This window comes from Amblyomma americanum, chromosome 7 (genome assembly GCF_052857255.1).
Source record: "Amblyomma americanum isolate KBUSLIRL-KWMA chromosome 7, ASM5285725v1, whole genome shotgun sequence".
NCBI classification, from domain to species: Eukaryota; Metazoa; Arthropoda; class Arachnida; order Ixodida; family Ixodidae; genus Amblyomma; species Amblyomma americanum.
Window position 1 is genome coordinate 62797350 of NC_135503.1, and position 20349 is coordinate 62817698.

The window sequence follows — 20349 nt, forward strand, 5'->3', positions numbered from 1 at the left end:
CGTAACTTTCTGAAGCCTCCTGCTACGCTTTCCTTCTCTTGGAATCCACTCCGTTACCCTTTAGGACCAGCGGTTAAGGTGCCTTCGCATTACATGCCTTACCCAAGCCCATTTATCACACTTGTTTTTTTACTAGGAAGTCATTAACCCACTTTTTCCCCTCACCCACTCTGCCTGCTTTCGGTCTCTTTTCGTTACGCCTGTCATTTTTCTTTCCATGGCTTATTGCGTTGTCCTTAACTTGAGCTGAACCATTTTCGTTAGCCTCCACGTTTCTGCACCGTAGGTGAGCACCGGCAAGATACAGCTGTTGTACACTTCTATCTTGAAGGATATTCGTAAACTGCCATTCATGATCTGTGAGAACCGGCCATATCCTCTAAGGTTGCCGTGTCTAAGGTTGCCGTGACTCTATTAGCGATAACCTTAGTAAATACCATGTACGCAACCGACAATAAGCTGATCGGCCTGTAGTTCTTGAGGTCCTTGGCGTCTCCTTTTTTTATAAATTAAGATAATGCTTGAGTTTTTCCAAGCTTATGGTACGCTCGAGGTCATAAGGCATTACGTGTAGAGGGTGGCTAATCGGCGCGGCGGCTTGCGCGGACGCCATTCGCTCCTCTCGCTCAAGCTTGCGTCACCAGTCGTATCTTGTACTCGGCGCCGAACCTTACATAAAGCAGTTGGACGTCATTATTCGCAAAGTCGACACAAGCTCTGGACCTCCCCGTTACCACCTCCACGGTCCGCCTCACGGCCCTGGGGGTGCTCAACACGTACTCGGGGTTGGGAGAGGCTCATCTCAGAAGTCAATACACGCGACTGCAGCAGACGCGGCCAGGACGCTGTATAGTCAGTCGCCTCAAAATAAGCATACCCTGTGTCCCGGAAGAATCATTCCGTATCCTGCAGCTGTGACGCCACATTCCATGGGTCGAACCCGTGCTGCAACACATGACTCCACACACACACATGAAGGCCGGAGAAAAGCACGTGCTCGGCCGCTGAATGCTAAACATGGTTTCAAACCCGGCGTGTTCTACGTTGACGTCGCAGGTCCGACTTTATCCGGCTACTACACGGCAGCCGTATTCGACCAGAATTTGCAAACCAAAGGGCTCTCCTTCCGCGCTGAGAATGCCCACCGGGCATGTCAACACACTCCCCACTTCCCTCCCTACCCCCCACTAAAGAGGCTTGGGAGACCTTCCGCCTCGAGTGCGACGGCACAAGGTATAATGCCTCGATGCCAGCCCCGCCGTTCAGGGTGGAGACAACTTCAGCGGCGCCGTCATAGTGAACCACACGGGATCAGCGGCGCTTGCGTCTGTAAGGGCGCCGTTCATGCTCTCGGCGCGCTTCAAAGTGCTTTAACCTGAACGGCCTTTTGTAGCGAGAGCTGCACTGGACTACGAGTCGAGCATTTCGCGGTACATGGGAGAGGTAAGTTGTGCGCATGCGCCGTTACCATGGAAACCGGAGAGGAACAAGGTCGCCGCGGCCGCGCGCCCGCTCCACCGTCGGAGCCGGCGAAGCGTCATGCGGATGAGCAGTTGTGCGCATGCGCCGATACCATAGTAACCAGAAATACCCCACAGCTGCGCCTCGTTCTTCGTCGCCAGAGGTGGGCATTTGACCAAAAAAATCTGGACCTCAACTCAACCTTAAAAAGAATTTGCCGACCTCACTCAGCCTCAACTGATGAGGTTGAGGTTGAGGTTGAGGCCTCACTAAACATCAGCTCAACCTCAAGTTGTGTGGTTGCGGTCGGCTGCTCGACTTCAGAAAGCAAACGAAAAACAAAACAAAAAGCGAATAAGAAGTTTTTCAGTTAAAAACAATTCGGAGAATCGTGTGAGATAGGAAAGCCAAATGATGATGGTATTGTTTAATAAGGTGTGTACAGACACTATTGATGTGCACGCAAAGGAGAAGGTTATTATGCAGAATGAACTCTCAGAGGGTAAATGGCCTGCGGGCAGGGCTATTACATACGCGGTTACCACCAGTACGTCGTTGAGTACTTTGTGTCAATATTTGGCAACCAGCTTCGTGTATACTTGTTTGTATTGGAAGCCCCTCGCTCATTCACGCATGAACCGGCAATTGGCAAACACAGACCTTCTACACCTTCTTCCAGAATTTGATAGGACGGATCGAGGTGAGGGAGGTATTCACGTTACTCTTTTCAGGTGTGAGAACAGTTAATGAATATAAAGAAACTGGCCTCCGATGTACTTTGCAATGCGACGGTTATGCAGACGCGTATCAGTATTTTTCGATTTTCTAGCTCTATCCGGCTTAGCGAGAATGCTTTTTTCAGTCGTCTGTATGTGACTGTAGGGCACCAACAGGGGCACGTTGCATTTATGTCTATGCTACGTCGTTATTATTAGGTTCAGAAGTGCTGTTTTTAAATGAAAACACGAATTTATGAAGTCTGCCTTACGTTTTCTCTGCTTGGACCGTGGAACGGGCGCATGAAGACGACACCAAACGCCTCGGCACGCCTCTCGAACGCTCTGAGCACATCTATGCAGGCGTTATTAGTGAAGTTAATTGTAAACGGTTCGGCTTGTGGTCACGAAGCGACACATGATCTGCGTGGAAAGCCGTAGTGAAGGGATCCGGAATAATTTAGACCACTTTGGGTCCGCTCAGCAAGCCCCCCCGTTTGCGTTTCGCCTTCATCGAAACTCGGCTGCGGTGTGATATCGGCGAATTGACACTGTAGAAGCACCGCAAAATGAAGTATATAAAGGGACGATTCGCGGCCAACTGGGATGTTTTACGGGGATATAGCAAGAATGGTTTGCTTGATTTGAAGCATTGCCAAGTTCTAGGAAGCGATGTTTCTCGGAAGGTGGCTTTGAAGCAGGTATACAAAACTCCAGAAGGTCATAAGGTTTTTAAAATTAGCGACTTGACTGCAAACGGCGACGGCTACGCGTTATTTCCTTCTGAAACTTAGTGGGTAAGTGCACGCTTTCTCAGAATGCTACATAATTAAGAACCTTTGCTGAGGTGTACACTTATTCGGGACACTCATAATGATAGCTCAGTATTTATATACAGCGGAATCAGCGACGCGTCTGCTTTCCGTGAGATGCAGGTCACAGTTGATCATATATACCTGATCATATCAAATGTGCTAATTGGGATGGCTCCGCTGCCTGAAACAAGCAATAAAGTAAACACCTTACAGCTCCTTATTCCCTTAGAGAGAGTTTCCTGACATTTGTATTCTCTGGCCGCCGCGGTGGCTCAGTGGTTATGGCGCTCGGCTGCTGATCCGAAAGTCGCGGGTTCTATCCGGGCCGCTGCGGTCGAATTTCTATGTGAGCGAAATTCCAGATGCCTGTGTACAATGCGATGTCAGTGCACATAAAAAAAACCCAGGTTGTCGAAATTATCTGGAGCCCTTCACTAAGGCGTCCCTCATAGCCTGAATCGCTTGGGACGTTAATGGGGCATTGAGGAGAACTCTATCAATTTTTTTTTTGTTAGCAAAATCTGATAGTTCGGCGCTTTATCGCTTTGTTGCCTCTTGTCCGGGACCGCAAGATGCATTTATTTCAAAGAAACTTCAATTCGAAGCTGAAAATGTTTTCCCCGCCGCTCCGATTCAATCCCGAGAACACTTATGACGTCACAGAGAATTTTTATGGCGTCATAGGAGGGAGTGACGTGAAACGTGACGTAAACGCAGACTCCGTGACCGAAAAGGAATCGGGTTAACAGTCCCGAACCCGGCTACGGAGATCGGTCCTTCGGGGCCCGGTGCGGCAATGCAAACCAGCTCGGAGACGCCGATGGGAGCCCCGGAAAGAGTTTTCTTTACTCTGTAAGGAGATCGAGTCCCTGGAATGGGTTCACCTCGAGATAGGGACGCTGGCTCCGTAGAGCAGTGCGGCTCTTGCGCTGTCCGGTGCGCTCCTGTCGGCCCTTGAAAATCCGAGTGAGGGAGTGTGATTTTCGTGCCGACCGTACGTACCCATATCCGCAGCAGGTCTCCAAGGTGAACAGCCTCTAGTCTCTAGACCAATGTAGGTAAGGGAAGTCGGCAAAACGGATCCGTAACCTTGGGAAAAGGATTGGCTCTGAGGGCTGAGCCGGTCGGGCTGGGGTCCAGAAGCAGGAATGGCACTGCACCGGGTCTGGGCGAGGCTCGCCGCCGTCAAAAGCGGTGCGGCCGAGCCCGGACCAGCGTCGGCACCTTCCTGTGGAAAGCCACAGCTGTGCTTGTTCCCGGGGCTTCGTGCCCGAGGTTCTTGCTTCAGCCGGCAGAAAACAGCCAACTCAGAACTAGCACGGACCGAGGGAATCCGACTGTCTAGCGGTACGGTCTAGCAGCTGCTGAAATGAAAGCTACCGCCACCGCACGTTGAAGGCATCTATCGGTGGTCGCTACCGTCGCTACGTTTACGTTTGCACCGGCGTCTTAACAGCGTTACGATAGATCCCGTTCCCGAACCCGACGACGCAGTTCTCGCAAAAACTCCGGCCTGCATTTCAGCGACCTCAGCCCCACCGAGGGTGCGATGCTTTTGAGAGAGCACGGTTAGGTTAGGCGCCGGCGGGTGGTTTCCCCCTTCCGCAGTGAGCAGCCGTTGCAAACTAAATATCATAACCCCAGTGCGGGGAGTTCTAAGGGGCCAGGACAATGTTGGCGCGTTGGGCCCATCGGAGGCTGGCCGGTGCTTTGGGGCCAACGGATTTTGATTCCTTGAACGGCGCGGTTGCACAGTGCAGCAAGCGACGTCGAAGTCTTTCACTGTTGCAAGGGCCAAGTTTTTTTTTCTACAAAAAAACGGATGGGTGCTCAAGGGCGGTCGCATTTAAAGTTGGTGGCTTGAAACTAAAGCCGATGCACGTCGCTTCAACGGCTTCCGCTGGATACAACGGGTCCACTGGATCGGGCTCTTTCGCCCACTTGCACGTACCTTGCCAGCACTTAACCGCTAACCAACGTATTCGGTGGCGGCATCTATGGGAGCCACTGAAGCCCCCGCCCACTCACTGAATAAAAAAAAGAAATCATGTGCCGAGGCTCGGAATCGAGCCAGGGCCTGTGGCGTTTGAGGCGCAGATGCTACCAGTCCGCAACGACGGCTGAAGGTGTGACCATCAATAAAGGCGCATCTAGTGAATGCACTCTGCCAATGCAGAAATCTCCGCGGTTTCGCTACGTATATCCTGGCGTAACAGAGCAAGGCCATCAGCAATTTTTTTAACTGCCTTGAAACTTGTCTCCCGTCCCTAATAAACGATTTCCGTTAAGTAGTTTGAAGTTGACTGGCACAGCCAGGAATGTTTCGCCGGGCGAGCGTGCGAAGACACATGTGCTCTTTATACTGCAAACTGCCATGTACGATCCCCGACCATCGTGCCAACATAGCTTTTCATCGACCGTGGTGATCATATGACAAGCCTTAACAGCCTCCTTCAAAGGTTAACTAGCACTTGAAACGGCACTTGAAGTTCCTCTGCTGTTCGGCGCTTGTAAATCGAGGCGCGTCAAAAACAAAACCACGGGGCACGCAAAGCTCATAGACGCGAAGCGCCATAAAAAAATCGAAACTCTCCTGGCCGCCTGTGGCGCCGCCAAGCACCGGCTTATATATATATATATATATATATATATATATATATATATATATATATATATATATATATATATATATATATATATATATATATATATATATATATATATATATATATATATATATATATATATATATATATATATATATATATATATATATATATATATATATATATATACATGACGTTCCATGACATTACATGACGTTCCACGTCACACTCACGGTATTACAGGGGACGTGCTACGTCCGCCGCTATGGTCGAGGGTGGCGGTGGTGAACACTCTCAAGGTTCGCTTACACCCAATGAACATAAATACCCACGAGAGAAGCAGATTGGACAGCCGTCGCCGTAGCTCAGTTGGTAAGAGCACCGGACGCGATATTCGGAGGTCGTGGGTTCGGATCCCACCGGCGGCATGGTTGTTTTTTGTGCTGCTTTATAAGTAATTTTCTTTAAGCGATTTATTAATCTAAGTACTATAATATCCCACTTATAAGCACAACACATAAAAAAAATTCCCCTAAGCACCTTGGTTTCGGTGACGGTTCGCTCCCTTCATAAGTTTGTCAAACGGGCCCCTCATTTCATTTAACTTATCTATATATATATATATATATATATATGCAACTAGTGCAACTAAACCATTAACAAATGCAAAGTCATGCGTGTTTCAAGGAGATCTACCGCCCCGTCTTCGTATTACATTGATAACATTTCTTTAGAGTCTGTAACATCATATAAATACCTTGACGTTAACATCACTCATAACCTAAGCTAATCTCCTCACATCGAACACGCAATCAACAATGCTAATCGCATGCTAGGTTACTTACGCCGCTATTTTTCAACGTTCCTTCTTCTTCGAAACTTTTGCTATATAAAAAAACGAATTCGCTCTTAACCGGAGTATGCAAATTGAGTGGGGGATCTTACTTGTGATGTTCATATTAATTTTCATGAGGTGGTTTAAAATAAGTCTGCGCGTTTCATTCTAAATAACTACAGCCGCACTGAGCATAACCACAATGATATCTAGTCTTTCTCTTCCATTGCTGTCACTTAGCCGGAAATTGTCTCTTATCGCTTCGTTTCACAAATTGTACCATCACCCCATACTGCGCGGTCGCCTTATCCCACAGCCATTTTATGTATACCGTCGTGCTGATCATCCTCATAAACTCTGTTTTGATTCTTGTAGTACCAAATATTTTTCTCATTCATTTTTGCAGCGTACCTTACGGCCTGGAATCATCGTCCCGCAGATATTGCCGACATTAATAATTACGAGATGTTCCGCAACGCCACAGCTAGCATTGTATACTCAGGTGTTATTTAAATTTTTCTTTCTGCTGTCTTTTTCTAATTTTATTCTTGTTTTCTCCACTCACCCTCTGTAATGCATCTGGTCCTGAGGGGTACATTAAATAAATAAATAATGTTTCAGGTAGGATACCAGCTCTCGGAGTGTAACTAAAAGCTCTAATTTTGAGCTGAACGGCTGAACCGAGTTTCCGTTCCCTACATGGTCTCCATGCACATGGACGCGCACAAAACTGAGGAAATTCAGGAGAAAATGCATGCGAGCTATTTATCGACGAGCACAGAAGTCGGACAGCCGCAGGCACCAAAGGAAGAAGGTGAATCGTTAGCGAACAAGGCACCGGCAAGAGCGGAATGAACAGCGTCGCGGCACGCTTGCAGCAACGGATGTCCAGCGCACAATCCGGCGAAAAAGAGGAACACAATTACAGTATAAGAGAAACAGGATGCCGGTGGATATCGCATCCTCCCGGGAGCTTATCGGCTCCGGCACAGTACGTAGAGTAGGCTGGGGAAGTACAGAAGTTCCTGTTTTTAAGACCACATCGTGCTGAAGGTGTGTGTAATACGATGGCGTGGTTATGTCTGATTACACGACCAAAGTTTGGAGCCTCTTGTAATCAATGCGTTTCTTGATTTTCAAGGCAGTGAAAAATAACAATCTATTTTGAGAAAGTAGTGATCTCAGATACAGTCGATAAGAGCGAAATAACGAGATTAACAAGAATGGCATGTAGCGCATTTGGTGGTGCCTCTTAGGTGACGATCAAAATTTTCCCAACATTCCGACAGGAGGAAAGTGTATAACAGCTGCATCTTACCGGCACTAACCTGGAGGCTAATGAAAAGGGTTCATCTTAAATTGAGGTCAAAGTAGACATCTGGCCACTCTATTGCAGTGGACGTGTTTAGGCTCATGATGATGATGATGATGAACAAAATTCTCGATCGCATACAAAAGACATTCCTTTGAATAAATAGCTTGCATGTCAAAAAAGCTGTTAGAGAAAAGAGTGCTTCTGAGAAGTGTGATTACGCGGGCTTTCGTTACACCGTTACTCAAGGTTCCCAAGCACACAAAGGTTGTGGGATACACGCGTACCCCATTTCCTTCACCAGACAGCGGCGAGCTCACGAACGCCACAAGGCCAACCGCGCGAGCCACCCGGGAGCGGACGAGGCCACACGAGCTTCTCCGTGGTTCCGACGTATGGGGAAAGGAGGCATACGCGGCTGAGGGGAGAGCGAGCGATATCCGCCCCGAGCTGTAATCGGGGGGAACTAAAGATGCGTCAGATGCGCGGGAAGTGGACTCACGCTACGGGCCGCCGAGGAACCCGCTTCGCCTGCAGCCTGGTGCCCACTCCTACCCGTGAGCCGTGCGACAAGCGAAAGCCACGGTAAGCCTCCTGTCTTTGTTCTTTATCACGGATTGAACAATCCTCAGCCGTGTAGTGCCTTTTCTTTTGTGCTGACAGTAATAAATAACTTCTAACGAACTCTGCCTCTGCCTATTTCGCCCCAATCCTCCGTGGCTGCAACTGGTTACAAGGCGAGAATACTAGTTGATTCGAGAGTTGCAGTGTGAAACACAAGAGATTATCTCCCCACCGACGTAGAAGCAGCCATACGCACCCATGTCATGAGTGGCTGCGATGCATAGTATTCCGGTGTTTCCGACCTTGGACAGGTCTAGCGATATGAGCAAATGGAATGGGTCATGCAGTAACTTATTCTATAAAAAATTGCATACTAATAGAAACGGTCATGTGCCGTTCGCATACGGGCAAGGCATTTCTCAGTCATCGTTGCTGATAGTCAGTAGTTTAGTAAGATGTACTGAATTATTATGAACTACCTCCGTTGCAACAGGAAGACGGATCATGTGCGGATCCGGATAGGGGGCGGCATACTCCAGTTTGGAAAGGAGTGTTTTATAAAGCAGCCTACGCTTAGCTGAAATTCCGGCCCAGATATCCTCACCTACGCTAGGCATTGCTAATGAGCAATCCTATTAGTGATTTTCAGACTGCTGTCTAGGGCATACGTCCACCAAAGTACCATATACCCTATACTGGAATGTTAATAATGAGGTATGCAGTGGACAAAGTACTTCGTCTGAAATCTTTAGTCAGAGCTCATTTGGCGAATGTAGCTGCGTTTCTCATTTTTCGCACCAAACAGTAAAGTTATACTTAATCTACGAGCTCGAACGACAAGGACTAGAAAGGAGGCTAAACTTGTAAATACACAGCGTTGCCGTAGTGCCCACCGAAGACTTTACACTTTAATCAAACGTCTTAATCAGGTGTCGCTGCCAATTAAAAGCACGACCACACCTAGAAAAAATGCAAGAAGTGAAACGCAAATCAGGTATGCAATTTGTTTGGCGCCAATGATATAACATGGCATTCAGTTCTGCCGGGAAGTTTTCGCGATCTGTGAATAGGCCATTGCTGGTGTTTTACGCTGATTCTTTCACAGGCTTCCATGTATGAAATAGGCCGAGCTAAGTTTATAGCGAGCCGGTGCTTGACTAATTAAGATATTTGATTTTTCGTTGTTACCGGTTCATTTTTCAATTGGTTTTGGGGGAAAGGAAATGGCGCAGTATCTGTCTCATATATCGTTGGACACCTGAACCGCGCCTTAAGGGAAGAGATAAAGGAGGGAGTGAAAGAAGAAAGGAAGAAGAGGTGCCGTAGTGGAGGGCTCCGGAATAATTTCGACCTCCTGGGGATCTTTAACGTGCACTGACATCGCACAGCACAGCGACGCCTTAGCGTTTTTCCCCCATAAAAAGCAGCCGCCGCGGTCGGGTTCGAACCTGGAAACTCCGGATGAGTAGTCGAGCGCCTTAACCACTGAGCCACCGCGGCGGGTGTTACCGGTTCTAAATTTAAATTTCGTGATTTTTAAAAAAAAAAACCGGCAGGAGAGCTAGATGTCCACGAGTAAACTTTTCTCTTTTTCTGCCTGCTACGTACAACAGTGTAGAGACGCTCAACCATTTAACTCTAACCAAGCGACACCCTTCTGTCATAAATAGCTAACAGGTACCAAACAGTGACAGCTCCAGAAAAAATAAAAGTGATTTCATCTACTAATTGCATTCAACTTACCATGCAGAAAGATCTACATGAGAAGACGAAACGATATTAAGTTTTAGCGAACTCATGTTATTATTTGGGCGGCTGTATGCAGTACTGAAGGCGAAATAGAAACTGTGGCAGTTCTTCAAGACAAACACTCCCAATTCATTTCGCGTTCCCTTAAGATGAAGAACGTTTATATTGTATTGATAATTATAAATACTCCGGTGCTCAAATACGAGACGGTCGTAGCTCTTTGATATTTTGACTAATACAAGGAAAATAATATAGAGCAGGAAATGCGTACCACGTGCAAAGTTGAGGTTGATTGAGGTTGAGGTGTTGAATGCTACAGGTGGGGTTAGCCTTGCTTTGTCTGCCGGCAATTGCTCCACCGCAGCGTCCCTTCGATATTCACAATGCCGCATCTACCCCGCTAAGCGCACAGTCTCTTATAAAAGCACAAATTATATCCCGCAGTCACCATCTATGCACACAATCAATCCACACAGTTCACATCATAGTCCACTCCAGAAGTCACCATCTATGCACATATTCAGTCACAGTAGAACATAGGCCATTGTAGTGCTCAGAGCATCCTTACCTCAGATGCGATAGCTTGCTGTAAAAAACAGTAGTATTGCATAATATTTGGCTCAGTGGCTATGGCGCTCGGCTGCTGGCCCGAAAGACACAGGTTCGGTCCCGGCCGTGGCGGTCGAATTTTGATTGAGGCGAAATTCTAGAGGCCTGTGTACTGTGCGATGTCAGTGCACGTTAAAGAACCCCACGTGATCGAAATTTCGGGAGCCCTTCACTACGGCGTCCCTCATAGCCAGTGTCGCTTCGGGACGCTAAACCTCCATAAACCATAAACCAAACCGTTTGGCAGGGATACTATACGGTATCGCAAGAGCGCAATCACGTGGCTATTTTTCATACTTCGTGGGCTTCTTTAAATGCTGGATAAAAGGAGCAGGCAGAAGATACGTTGGACGAAAAAATTGGATCGCTTGTCATGTCACCCCTATTATATTAATCTAAATGCTCTTGACCCAAAACTGAACACTGAATTTTTTTTGGTATAATAACTGATCTCTATTAACTCAACACGCAGAATTGAAAAATATTCCGAGGAGCGTAATAGGACGTTAAAGGGTGTGTCGTGTGTTTCCCACTCCTACACTTTCCCCGTATTTTTTTAAATCCTTTGTTGGAGAAATGCAGATATGTCCCACCGCCATTTTCGAATTATTTTAGTCAGTGTTTATCCGTCCTAGATGATTACAGTACATTCCAAGACAGGTGGAACAACTGCTTTATAGACAAGAAAACGTGTTTCTGGTATTGCAAAATGTGGATCGCGGCACTCATTTTTCTCCAGGAAATATAACTGACAAACTGTAGATCGATACATAGAGCGCACTGCCTTCGGAAAAGCATAGTTGGGAGCAGCAAAATGTTGGAGTTTTCATTTTGAGCATTACTTTGTGTTATAAAGTTTCTTTAAAATTGATAATCACACATTCATAGTCGAACCTAGTGCCTTTTCTACGTTATTTGCAAGTGACTTAAATTTCATAGAAAAAAAAACGAAGACACAGGCTGTAGTAGAAAATGCCGTGTAGGGAATAAAGATAAAAGCGGGAAAAGCAAGAACACATTGGTTGTCTGTGTCTTCGCTGAAATTAGTCGTGAACATGTTTTGCCACGCAGGAAAAGCATAGCGCGTTATAAAACGGCTTAAGCATGGTGGCAGCCTCACTCTGGTACGTACATGCCAGGACTTTTTCTGCTGAATGTGCCTCCGCCTTTTCCGGGGTCTCATCAGCGAACCAGGCAGCGCCCATGTTCTCATAGGCTGGTTTTGGGATTTGAGCAGCTTCTACATTAAGTCATTTTGGGCGCTAGTTTTAGAATTCCCACCTTGAAGAAAGGCTGGTGTCCGTCATGTGTGTGGCTGGGTGAATAGTGTTGTGAACCTGTTTAAATAAATAAATAAAGCTCAACCACCAGTCGCGAGCGGGATTAAAAACTGCTCTGGTGCGGACAGATCTGCTTCTCTGGCCGCTGCTTTGGGCCAGTCTTCCATCGCAGCAGCGTTTCATCTTACGTGCTAAACATCCAGGCTGTCGCGCTGTGCTTACACCGCAGGCGCTATTTTTGCAGCTGGGCACGGAGACATTCACAAAACCATGGCGCATCCTTCAGTTTGCGTCTGCAAGATGTGCGGAGAGGGTCACAAATGGTTGCGCTAGAAGTTCGTGCTGTAGCAGTTAAAGTGCTTTGAGGAGGCATATATCATGGACCTTCTACCATGCATACACGATGCAAAGCGATACCAAACGAAAGCATGCAGAAACAAAGGTGCGACAATACTAGCGCACTGTCATCTCATAACGAGAAATGTACGATTCAATAATTTTTTTCTTATCTGCACAGCGCGCTTAGCTTCCTTCAACGCATTTGCGTATTTGTATGTGCTGCCACACTCAGCCGCTTCTGCTTCTCGTGGTGGCCATCGGGCTCGGCATCACTCGTTGCTTTCGCTGTTGAACGTGAATCACCAACCCCTCACCAATGGGCCCACCAACGCGTTTGGCTGCCTCGAGCGCCCTCTGACCTGTGAGTGCAGGGACTAAAGCTGTCATTTCTGACAGCGGCGAGCACTGCTATCTCTAGACTCAACCTGGCACAATTGCACAGCCACGACTGGAACACTGCTGGCTCCAAGCTTGTTAAAGCGCGGCACGAACGGATGAAAGAAGAGCAAGATGACAATTTACTACACACGCCACGTGAGAGGGTTCTTTTTCTTCAAGCTAATAAAGATACAAAACGTTCAGGGGCACTTTTTTGGCTTGAAGTGCGGTGAGGCGGAAGCCTTTAGTGTGGTGCTGCTGCTTGTGTCACTGATGTGTGTGTAAGATGTTGGTTAAGCACACAATTGTTTGTGAATATTAAATGCTGGAGACACTGGAGGGCGGTTTGTGGCATCCGTCTGAATCGACGCCTTTCCGCTAACACTCTCCAGCGTCCTAAACAAGGAGAACTATGCATGCGTTGGCAGTAAGTAGCGCAGTCGTTAACACGCTCCACTGCGGAACTAAGGTATGTTGGTTCGAATCCCATTGCACAAGAACTTTTTTTCTTATTGAGTTGCTGAATAACGTGACATCGGACGGACAGGCTCGTGGCCGCGAGTATAAGCCATTACAGGCTTTGGCCTTAAAAAAGGCGCAATATGCAGATTAGTGTTTAAGACGTCGAGAAGCGAAGCGACTCTGTCGGCGCAAAATTTGGTTAAAATGCCGCTCATGGCTAGAATTTTTAAAAGGTATTGTTCTTCAGGCTTCCATTCCGACAAAAGTTCTCAAGTTTTCGGTCGTGCTCTCCACGCTTTCCTGACGATGTTGGTCTTAATTTGAGTATAAAAGAAACTAAAAGAATTTTATGGTTTATTCCTTGTGTCCATATAGATTATGCATTTTACCATCGTAGGAAACAATAAAACGAAAAACAATTGCCGGACGTCGGCGACGTTGCAAAAACTGAAGCATAGTATAACAATTCACGCTGATGTGCTGGCGGTGCTTATGGAAATGTACGAACGTTTGGATATGGTAATGTCATTTCTTATTATAAATAATAATGAATAATAATTTTGAAAAGGATGATCATTATAATGATGGTGATCGGTACAGTCGCAGCTTCGATAAAGAAGGAAGAAGTATCTACGGCCAATGGGGAAATAGTTTCTTATTTTATTCCCCAAGTTCGTGTCAGTCTGCAACATTTCGTACTTGGCTCATGAGACATATTTCTGGCATGCCAAAACCGCCGTCGTCTAAGTGCCTGTACCGCCTGTAAAAAGACTACAAAGGTAACACCATTAACGCACGAATTGACTCCTGTAAGTTTTCCTATTTCTCCAGAACAATACCGATTGGAATAAGCTAACTAATTATGCAGTAACACAAACCAACGAAATTATTTTATACTTATCCTTAATTTTCTTGCATGTTTGCACTGGAATAAATCCTCGCATTCCTATGTATACTTGTATTTTTTCAATTCTGTTGTTCACGATTTCTTTTTTGTTAAACATATTCCACTTAGGTTAATTATTTCCTACATTTGTTACTTGTATATTGCATGGTCACTCTGCTAAGGCCTTGTAAAGATATTGCAGTTTCAATAAATAAATATAAAAAACGTATGCAACTGATCTTGACATGTCGGTCAGATGAATGGTCACTGGGGAACACTCCAAGTACTGAAAACAATCCAACGGCAGGTTGCAGAATTACACTCGCAAGTTTGAGGTGAAGGCACAAATGTCCCCGAAAATATGGACACACAGAATGCCTATACAGAACAAAAAAAAAAGCAAAGCGGTGAGAGCAACCAGAGAAAAGTTCACGACAAGATGTTATATGAAGTGATTTTTGTTTGGAACGATGGCACTGTCAATGAGCCGACAAAATCGTTAGTTTTCTCTTTCTTGGATTCTGTTAGCCATAGTACCGATGACACAGACAGGGCACTGGTGAAGCCCGCTTTGTCTGTGTCCTTCAGTTCCAGTTCTTTGCGCTGTTCTGATAATGCTATACCAACTCGCCAGAAAGCTTGCACTTTAATTCCTGTAAACCCATTACAAGCATCATTCTACTCGACACAGCCCTAAAACGTAAGCCTTTCCAGTTTTCAGAACGGAGTACTAGAAAGCAGTACACAGAACCCTTCTGAGAAAGAACGCGCACCTTATCGCTTATTTGCCAATCTCTACAAAGCGCTGGTTTTATGTTATCTGTCTGCGTAGGTAGCCTCTTCAGATACAGCAACCTGTATGTGTCACTTTGTCGAGACGGCGCCCTAAATGAACTAAAGATCCGCCGCTCAGCGCTGGATACACCGAACTGTGCCTGCTGAACATGCCGACGGAACAACGTGGTAAGTAGGAAGCTACAATCACTACTTGTAAACATCGCTTGCATAGCGGATGTTCAATCAGAAACATAGTAAGGATGTGGACTAGTTTACCAGCTCAATCGGAATGCCGTGTTCACAAGGTAACTTTGAGAGGCACACGTCGTGAAGTAATAGACGCATATCTATACTGCATAGTCAATTATAGCTCGGTAGAGGATAAAAAACGTGAGGTTATGTCCCTCCCATCATGTTCACACGGAACTTGCTTATTGGCCATGATGATAATTTAATCATATACATAGCTCAACGGTCTTTTCAGTTTGGGTATTTTGTTACCTAATGACATGCCAGCATACCAGCAAGCAAGCGCATACACGCTTGCGCGAATGTGCCCGTAGCTTTCTAAGAATGACGAATTCCGTTCTTTGGTCGTCAGCGTCGTGTTCGAAGCTTTATGATTCAAAAATCAGAATCATAAGCGTTTTATTTTAAGACCATGGTTCTGCATGCTTATACAGGGGTGATTTGTATGACCCTCATGTCCAGTTCAGATGACTGCATGAATAGGAGAGGTGGCAGGAGCTATTTACTTGAGGCCAGTGCCCCCGGGTGTGTGCGGTCTGTGGGCACGTTCCCTCAGACGCTTTTTACTATACTTTCAGGGTTGTTGGTGCTCCGAGTTTTAATACTCGCCGTAGTATGGGTCAAAGGCTTAGTGTACGGAATTTATAAATCCAGCCACACGCACACACAGCCACCCGTCAAGCCTTTTGTTTAATAGGAAATAACACCATTGACTACAGACTATATTAGAATTGCATATTCAATAAAAACTGGCTACTTGTTATTAATTCACAGCTATGGTAAAGAAAATTCTGTGGGCGGCTGTACGGTCGTCCACATACTACCTTGAACGCTCAAACGGCGTTTCGGAGATAAAGTTTGTGTGTTTTACGACTGGCGTAAGGTTCGAAACATGGCCTTATAATGCGTGGAAATTCCCGTGGGTCGTCTCTAACACCTATTATATTTAAAAGCTCTATCAGGGTCCGCTTAGGAGCGGCGATTGCAACAAACGAAAAGAAAAGCAGAGCATGCCGCTCGAGCACTCTAGACGAGTGTGTGGACGACTGTAAAATTGTAATGGAAGCAACGTCAATAATTCGAGTATGATAAGCTCACGCTCACGGACACACCCTGCTAAGGCGACGTTAAGCAGTTGCACATGCTTAGAATGAGGATAGGGCTAAACAAAACGCTGCGCAGTGCCCTTCTTTTCATATCACTAAAGATTTATTTTTCATGTCCTTTCTCGTAGGATCTGCCATGGCTTCTTCGGCCGCGATCAGGGTGTTATGACTTGCTGTGTAAATGGAAAGCAATTGAAGCCATCAGCATCAATGCCACCTCTCCACGATGCATCTGCAAACAACACTGATGGAAGTCCTGGCGGTTTTAATGGCAGTACTTTTTCAAGCTGGCTTTGGGATCGAAACATTCGAACCAACAGAACGGCCGGTACAATATATCATCTACCATAATACTCCTTCCGATGGTGCTGTTGTCGTCGTGGGTGGAAAAAACGCTCTCTATATGCTGTCGCCGAACGATTTGTTGGCCAGGGCTGCTTACAAAACGGGTCCCAACAACGTGTGTTTGGCCCCGAGGTGGGCAAATGCCGTAATATTTAATTTTCTTCCCTCACCCTCACTTTTCAAGCCATAGCCCTCATTCACCCTCGCCCTCATTTTTAAAAGTTATCCAGCCCTCCCTGACCCTCATTTCGAAAAATTTGCTGGCATTTCCTCGCCCTCACATCGTCGGCCCTCCCTCATCCTCACTAACAGTCGTATTAAAACTGGAGCTATTTTTTCTAGTCGGCAAATTCTGGCGATATTACTGAGCAATAAACATATAAGACAAGAGATTAAGGCATTATTAGACGAAAGGCAAGATGCTTATATTGTTGTTTGTGTGCGTGTACGTGTGCCTATGTGTTGTTTGAGCACAATACGTGAGACAAAACGGAGACAGTTACTAGTTGAGCGCCATAATGTTACTGCATGCATACATGTGCCTGCACTTGTAACATTTCACTGTTGTCTACATGCACAGCTGAAATGAGTCAGCGTGTTGTTTTGCCCGCGTACAAAAACTTATGTACGCCAAGAATGCTTAGAAAACAGTCCTGCTGCATTTCCCGCGACAGTTACAATAAGTGCTAAGCACAGAATAGACTCAGAACAAGGAATACGGTAGAACTGCATGTTATGAATATCACTACTTCTAATCTTCCATCACTTCGTGCAGTTTGGTGCATGCTCGTATGATTAATCTTCCATACTCACGGAAGAAAGATGATGATGACCACGGTTTCAAACTACAGCGTGAGATACTGGCAGTTTAGCACGAGTGAACGCGGGTACGTGACGGAGGCGACGACATTGCAAGCACAGTTCGAGAGTTTGGCAGTTCGTACAGGCAGGATGTTAAGATATCTCCGAACTGACTGTTAATCGGATGGTAGTCTATGAACTGACTGACTTTGAAACACAGCGGCCCCCTCTTCTTTCCGTGCTAAGCCTTACCGCACGTCTAGTGCTCCGTTGCTCAGTGTTTTTGCAATGTGTTTCGTGGCGTTTCGTAAGGGCTTTGTAAGTAATTTATTAAATGTAAATAAAATATATTTTCAATATAAGCAGTATTGTGGTTAAGGAAAAGCTGTGGGCGATGGCGTAGTGGTCTAAAGCAGCTGCCAGTGTAACTGATTCTTTTGCGAAACCACGGGTTCGGATCCCGCTCCTCAGTTATGAAGTTCTTGTTTTCTTTACTCTCTTCCCCCAGTGCGTAGACCACTTTTCGCTGCATTGAGGCTCTAATGCTGTCACTTATGCTGTCACTTAAAAAGTAGACAAGCCACTTTATAATCAAACTAGTCGTTAAATGCAGCATTTGGGCTGAATAATGGTAGTCACTAACTCCCCGAGCCTGTAGTGAACGATTCCTGGGTTTCTATTTTAGTGCCCTAGCGCTTCCACTCTACTGAAAAGTGGTTGTCTGTCTGTCCTAAGCCTGCTTCTAGATCATGGGCCACCTTGGTTACATGACGTTGTGACGTCATCACAAGCTGCCCATTGGATTGTGAGCGAACTGACCACCGTGGCAGTTCAGTTAATGATTAGTCGCGAGAGATTCCTCAAGAACAAGGTAGGTCTCAAAAGCCCCGCCGATGACAGCACCTCCCATCGCAGGACTGTGGCGCGTAGCTTACCCGCTGCACCTTTGGGACAGAAACGGAATCAGGACTCCCAGGGATGTGCGAATGTAGAGAATGAGGAATTCTACCGGAGTACAAGTCTAAAATGACGCAATATTACACAAACTTACATCTGATATATCAACCAAAGCAAGCCCGTTCAGGTCACGCAAAAACAGAGAAAGTGAGGATAAAAGCATGCAAAAGCGGGGCTAATGGTGCTAGCGCACGATAATTCGTGGTTAACCCAAAGCTAGACAGCCCTCAATTTTTTGCTTGCACCTTTACGGACTACCCAAACGATGAGTGTCAATTCACTGCCATGCCTGCAAGAAATTTAGTTCATATCAGGTGCGCGATTACAAGCTCACACAAACACGTCGCTTAGCTACAAAGATGCTAGCGGCATCGAGAGGAGGAAGAAATCTGCGTGACTATGCGAAGGGAGAAATTGAGGCTTTAGCATTAATCATAATGAGAAGAGTGGACATTACTGCTTCTTTTTTCTCTGCGCAGGTTGTACAGGATGCGGTTGGCTCTTGCAGCATTGAACGGTGCCCGGAATGTCGGCAAGGCCGAGAGTACCCGCTCGACTGCGGTTGGTGCGGAGATCAGTGCTCCCGTTTCGACGAATGTCCGCTTAACAAAAATTTTTCTCTTCATCGCTGCCCCAAACCCGTTTACCATGTGAGTGTCCTTTACCTTCGCATCGTTTCCCTTGCACTCGCTTCGAATAATTCGTGCATAGCATTTTCTGGACAAATCATGCACGTCTAGAAGATTTTCATTTACCTTTTTCGGAAGGTCACTCGAGTATATCCGCTTGCAGGCTGTGTCAATACAATACAGATGGGATTTGTATTTAGTCTGCAATTTTTGAGCTAGCCGTAGCTAACGTGTGTGGGTTTAAGTTTTTGATAGGGCGTAACAGGAACCGTGCTTGCTCACAGAGCTAACTATGGCACTTTGCTGAGGCCATGGAGTCAATACGCAAAAAAAGATTATTTGCAAAAAAAATCCATAAAGATAATCAGATGATACCAGAGCGACGTTCAGATTGCTAAACAATTTTAGATCATATCAGTAGAGAGTTAAAATATCTCAAGGTGAGTGATGATGTCGGACCTCATTGGCCGGAAACATGTACGCCGAGTTTTCAGTAATCGAAACCCATTGTTTGCCAGCAGTCCGTGTGCTTCAGAGAAATGATCCCCACGCCAGTCACTCTTCTATGATTGACAATGTCACAGAATTTTTGCGTCATGATTATTGTAAGGCTATATGTATATGTTTACGTGACAGCAGTTAAGATGCTTGGAAGCAGGGTGTATTTATAAAGGACCGATATTAGGTTTTAATGTCTAAAAAACAAAAATTAAAGAAGTGACGCAACCGCGCCGCCAGATGCAAACAACAAGGAGTCATAATTAGCAAAGAGCAGCAGTCAACATGTCCGCATTCTTTGTCGCGAAAACGCAAAAGAACAGCCTGTTAATTCTCTCCGAGATGTTGAGAAAGGCAAAATAAATAGTAGTTTTGTAAGCTTGTAACAATATTTGTTTTAGTTTTTATTTTCCGAAGAAAAGGCGCACAAACTTGATTAGACCCTAGCATAATAGAGAGTGGCGGGGTAGTTGGTGACTAGTAGTAGAATGCGCCTTATATTCCAGAGGTCATAATTGTTTTAGCGATTGTAATCAGAGAAGACCGCAAGGTGTCTCAAAATAAACGGAAGAGTCGAAAATTCTGCACTTATGTGCGTTTCCTAAGGATATGAAAGAACGCTAACACTAAACTTTCGTATCTCATCTATACGGCTTGTTTTGCGCATTCTTACCGAACTACATCGAGTTCACACAAGGATCCTTGTTTTCTATCAGCACAGAGGGCCTAATAGCCACCCTGCTCTGAGGTTGTCGCGAATAAAGCCGTTCAGTAGATCTAGAATTTTGGCACTAAAAGCGCGTAGTGACAACCTGAGTCTAAGTCGGTATTTCTGCGATTTACATATCAGGCAGCTAAACGGACTTCTCCAGGTATACCTGCCTGCGTATCATTTCTTGCGCCTCTTCATTATCCAACGCTTTCAGCCAGAAACTTTGAAAGCCCAGCATCTAGACCCAGGCTTATAAGAGGCGT

The 20349-nt window shown here is 45.9% G+C and overlaps 1 protein-coding gene across 2 annotated transcripts in view; it reads left to right on the forward strand.

Moving 5' to 3' along the window:
* The first annotated feature begins 8211 nt into the window (after positions 1 to 8211).
* LOC144099231 (hepatocyte growth factor receptor-like) overlaps positions 8212 to 20349 on the forward strand; it is a 38272-nt gene continuing 26134 nt past the window's right edge. The window contains exons 1-4 of one of the 2 annotated variants that reach the window (XM_077632380.1): positions 8212 to 8330; positions 14845 to 14975; positions 16273 to 16472; positions 18727 to 18897. In XM_077632380.1, coding sequence (XP_077488506.1) covers positions 16371 to 16472; positions 18727 to 18897 — 273 coding nt within the window. In that variant the 5' untranslated portion in view covers positions 8212 to 8330; positions 14845 to 14975; positions 16273 to 16370. The remainder of the gene's footprint in view (positions 8331 to 14844; positions 14976 to 16272; positions 16473 to 18726; positions 18898 to 20349) is intronic. The other variant, XM_077632381.1, reaches the window with a different exon arrangement.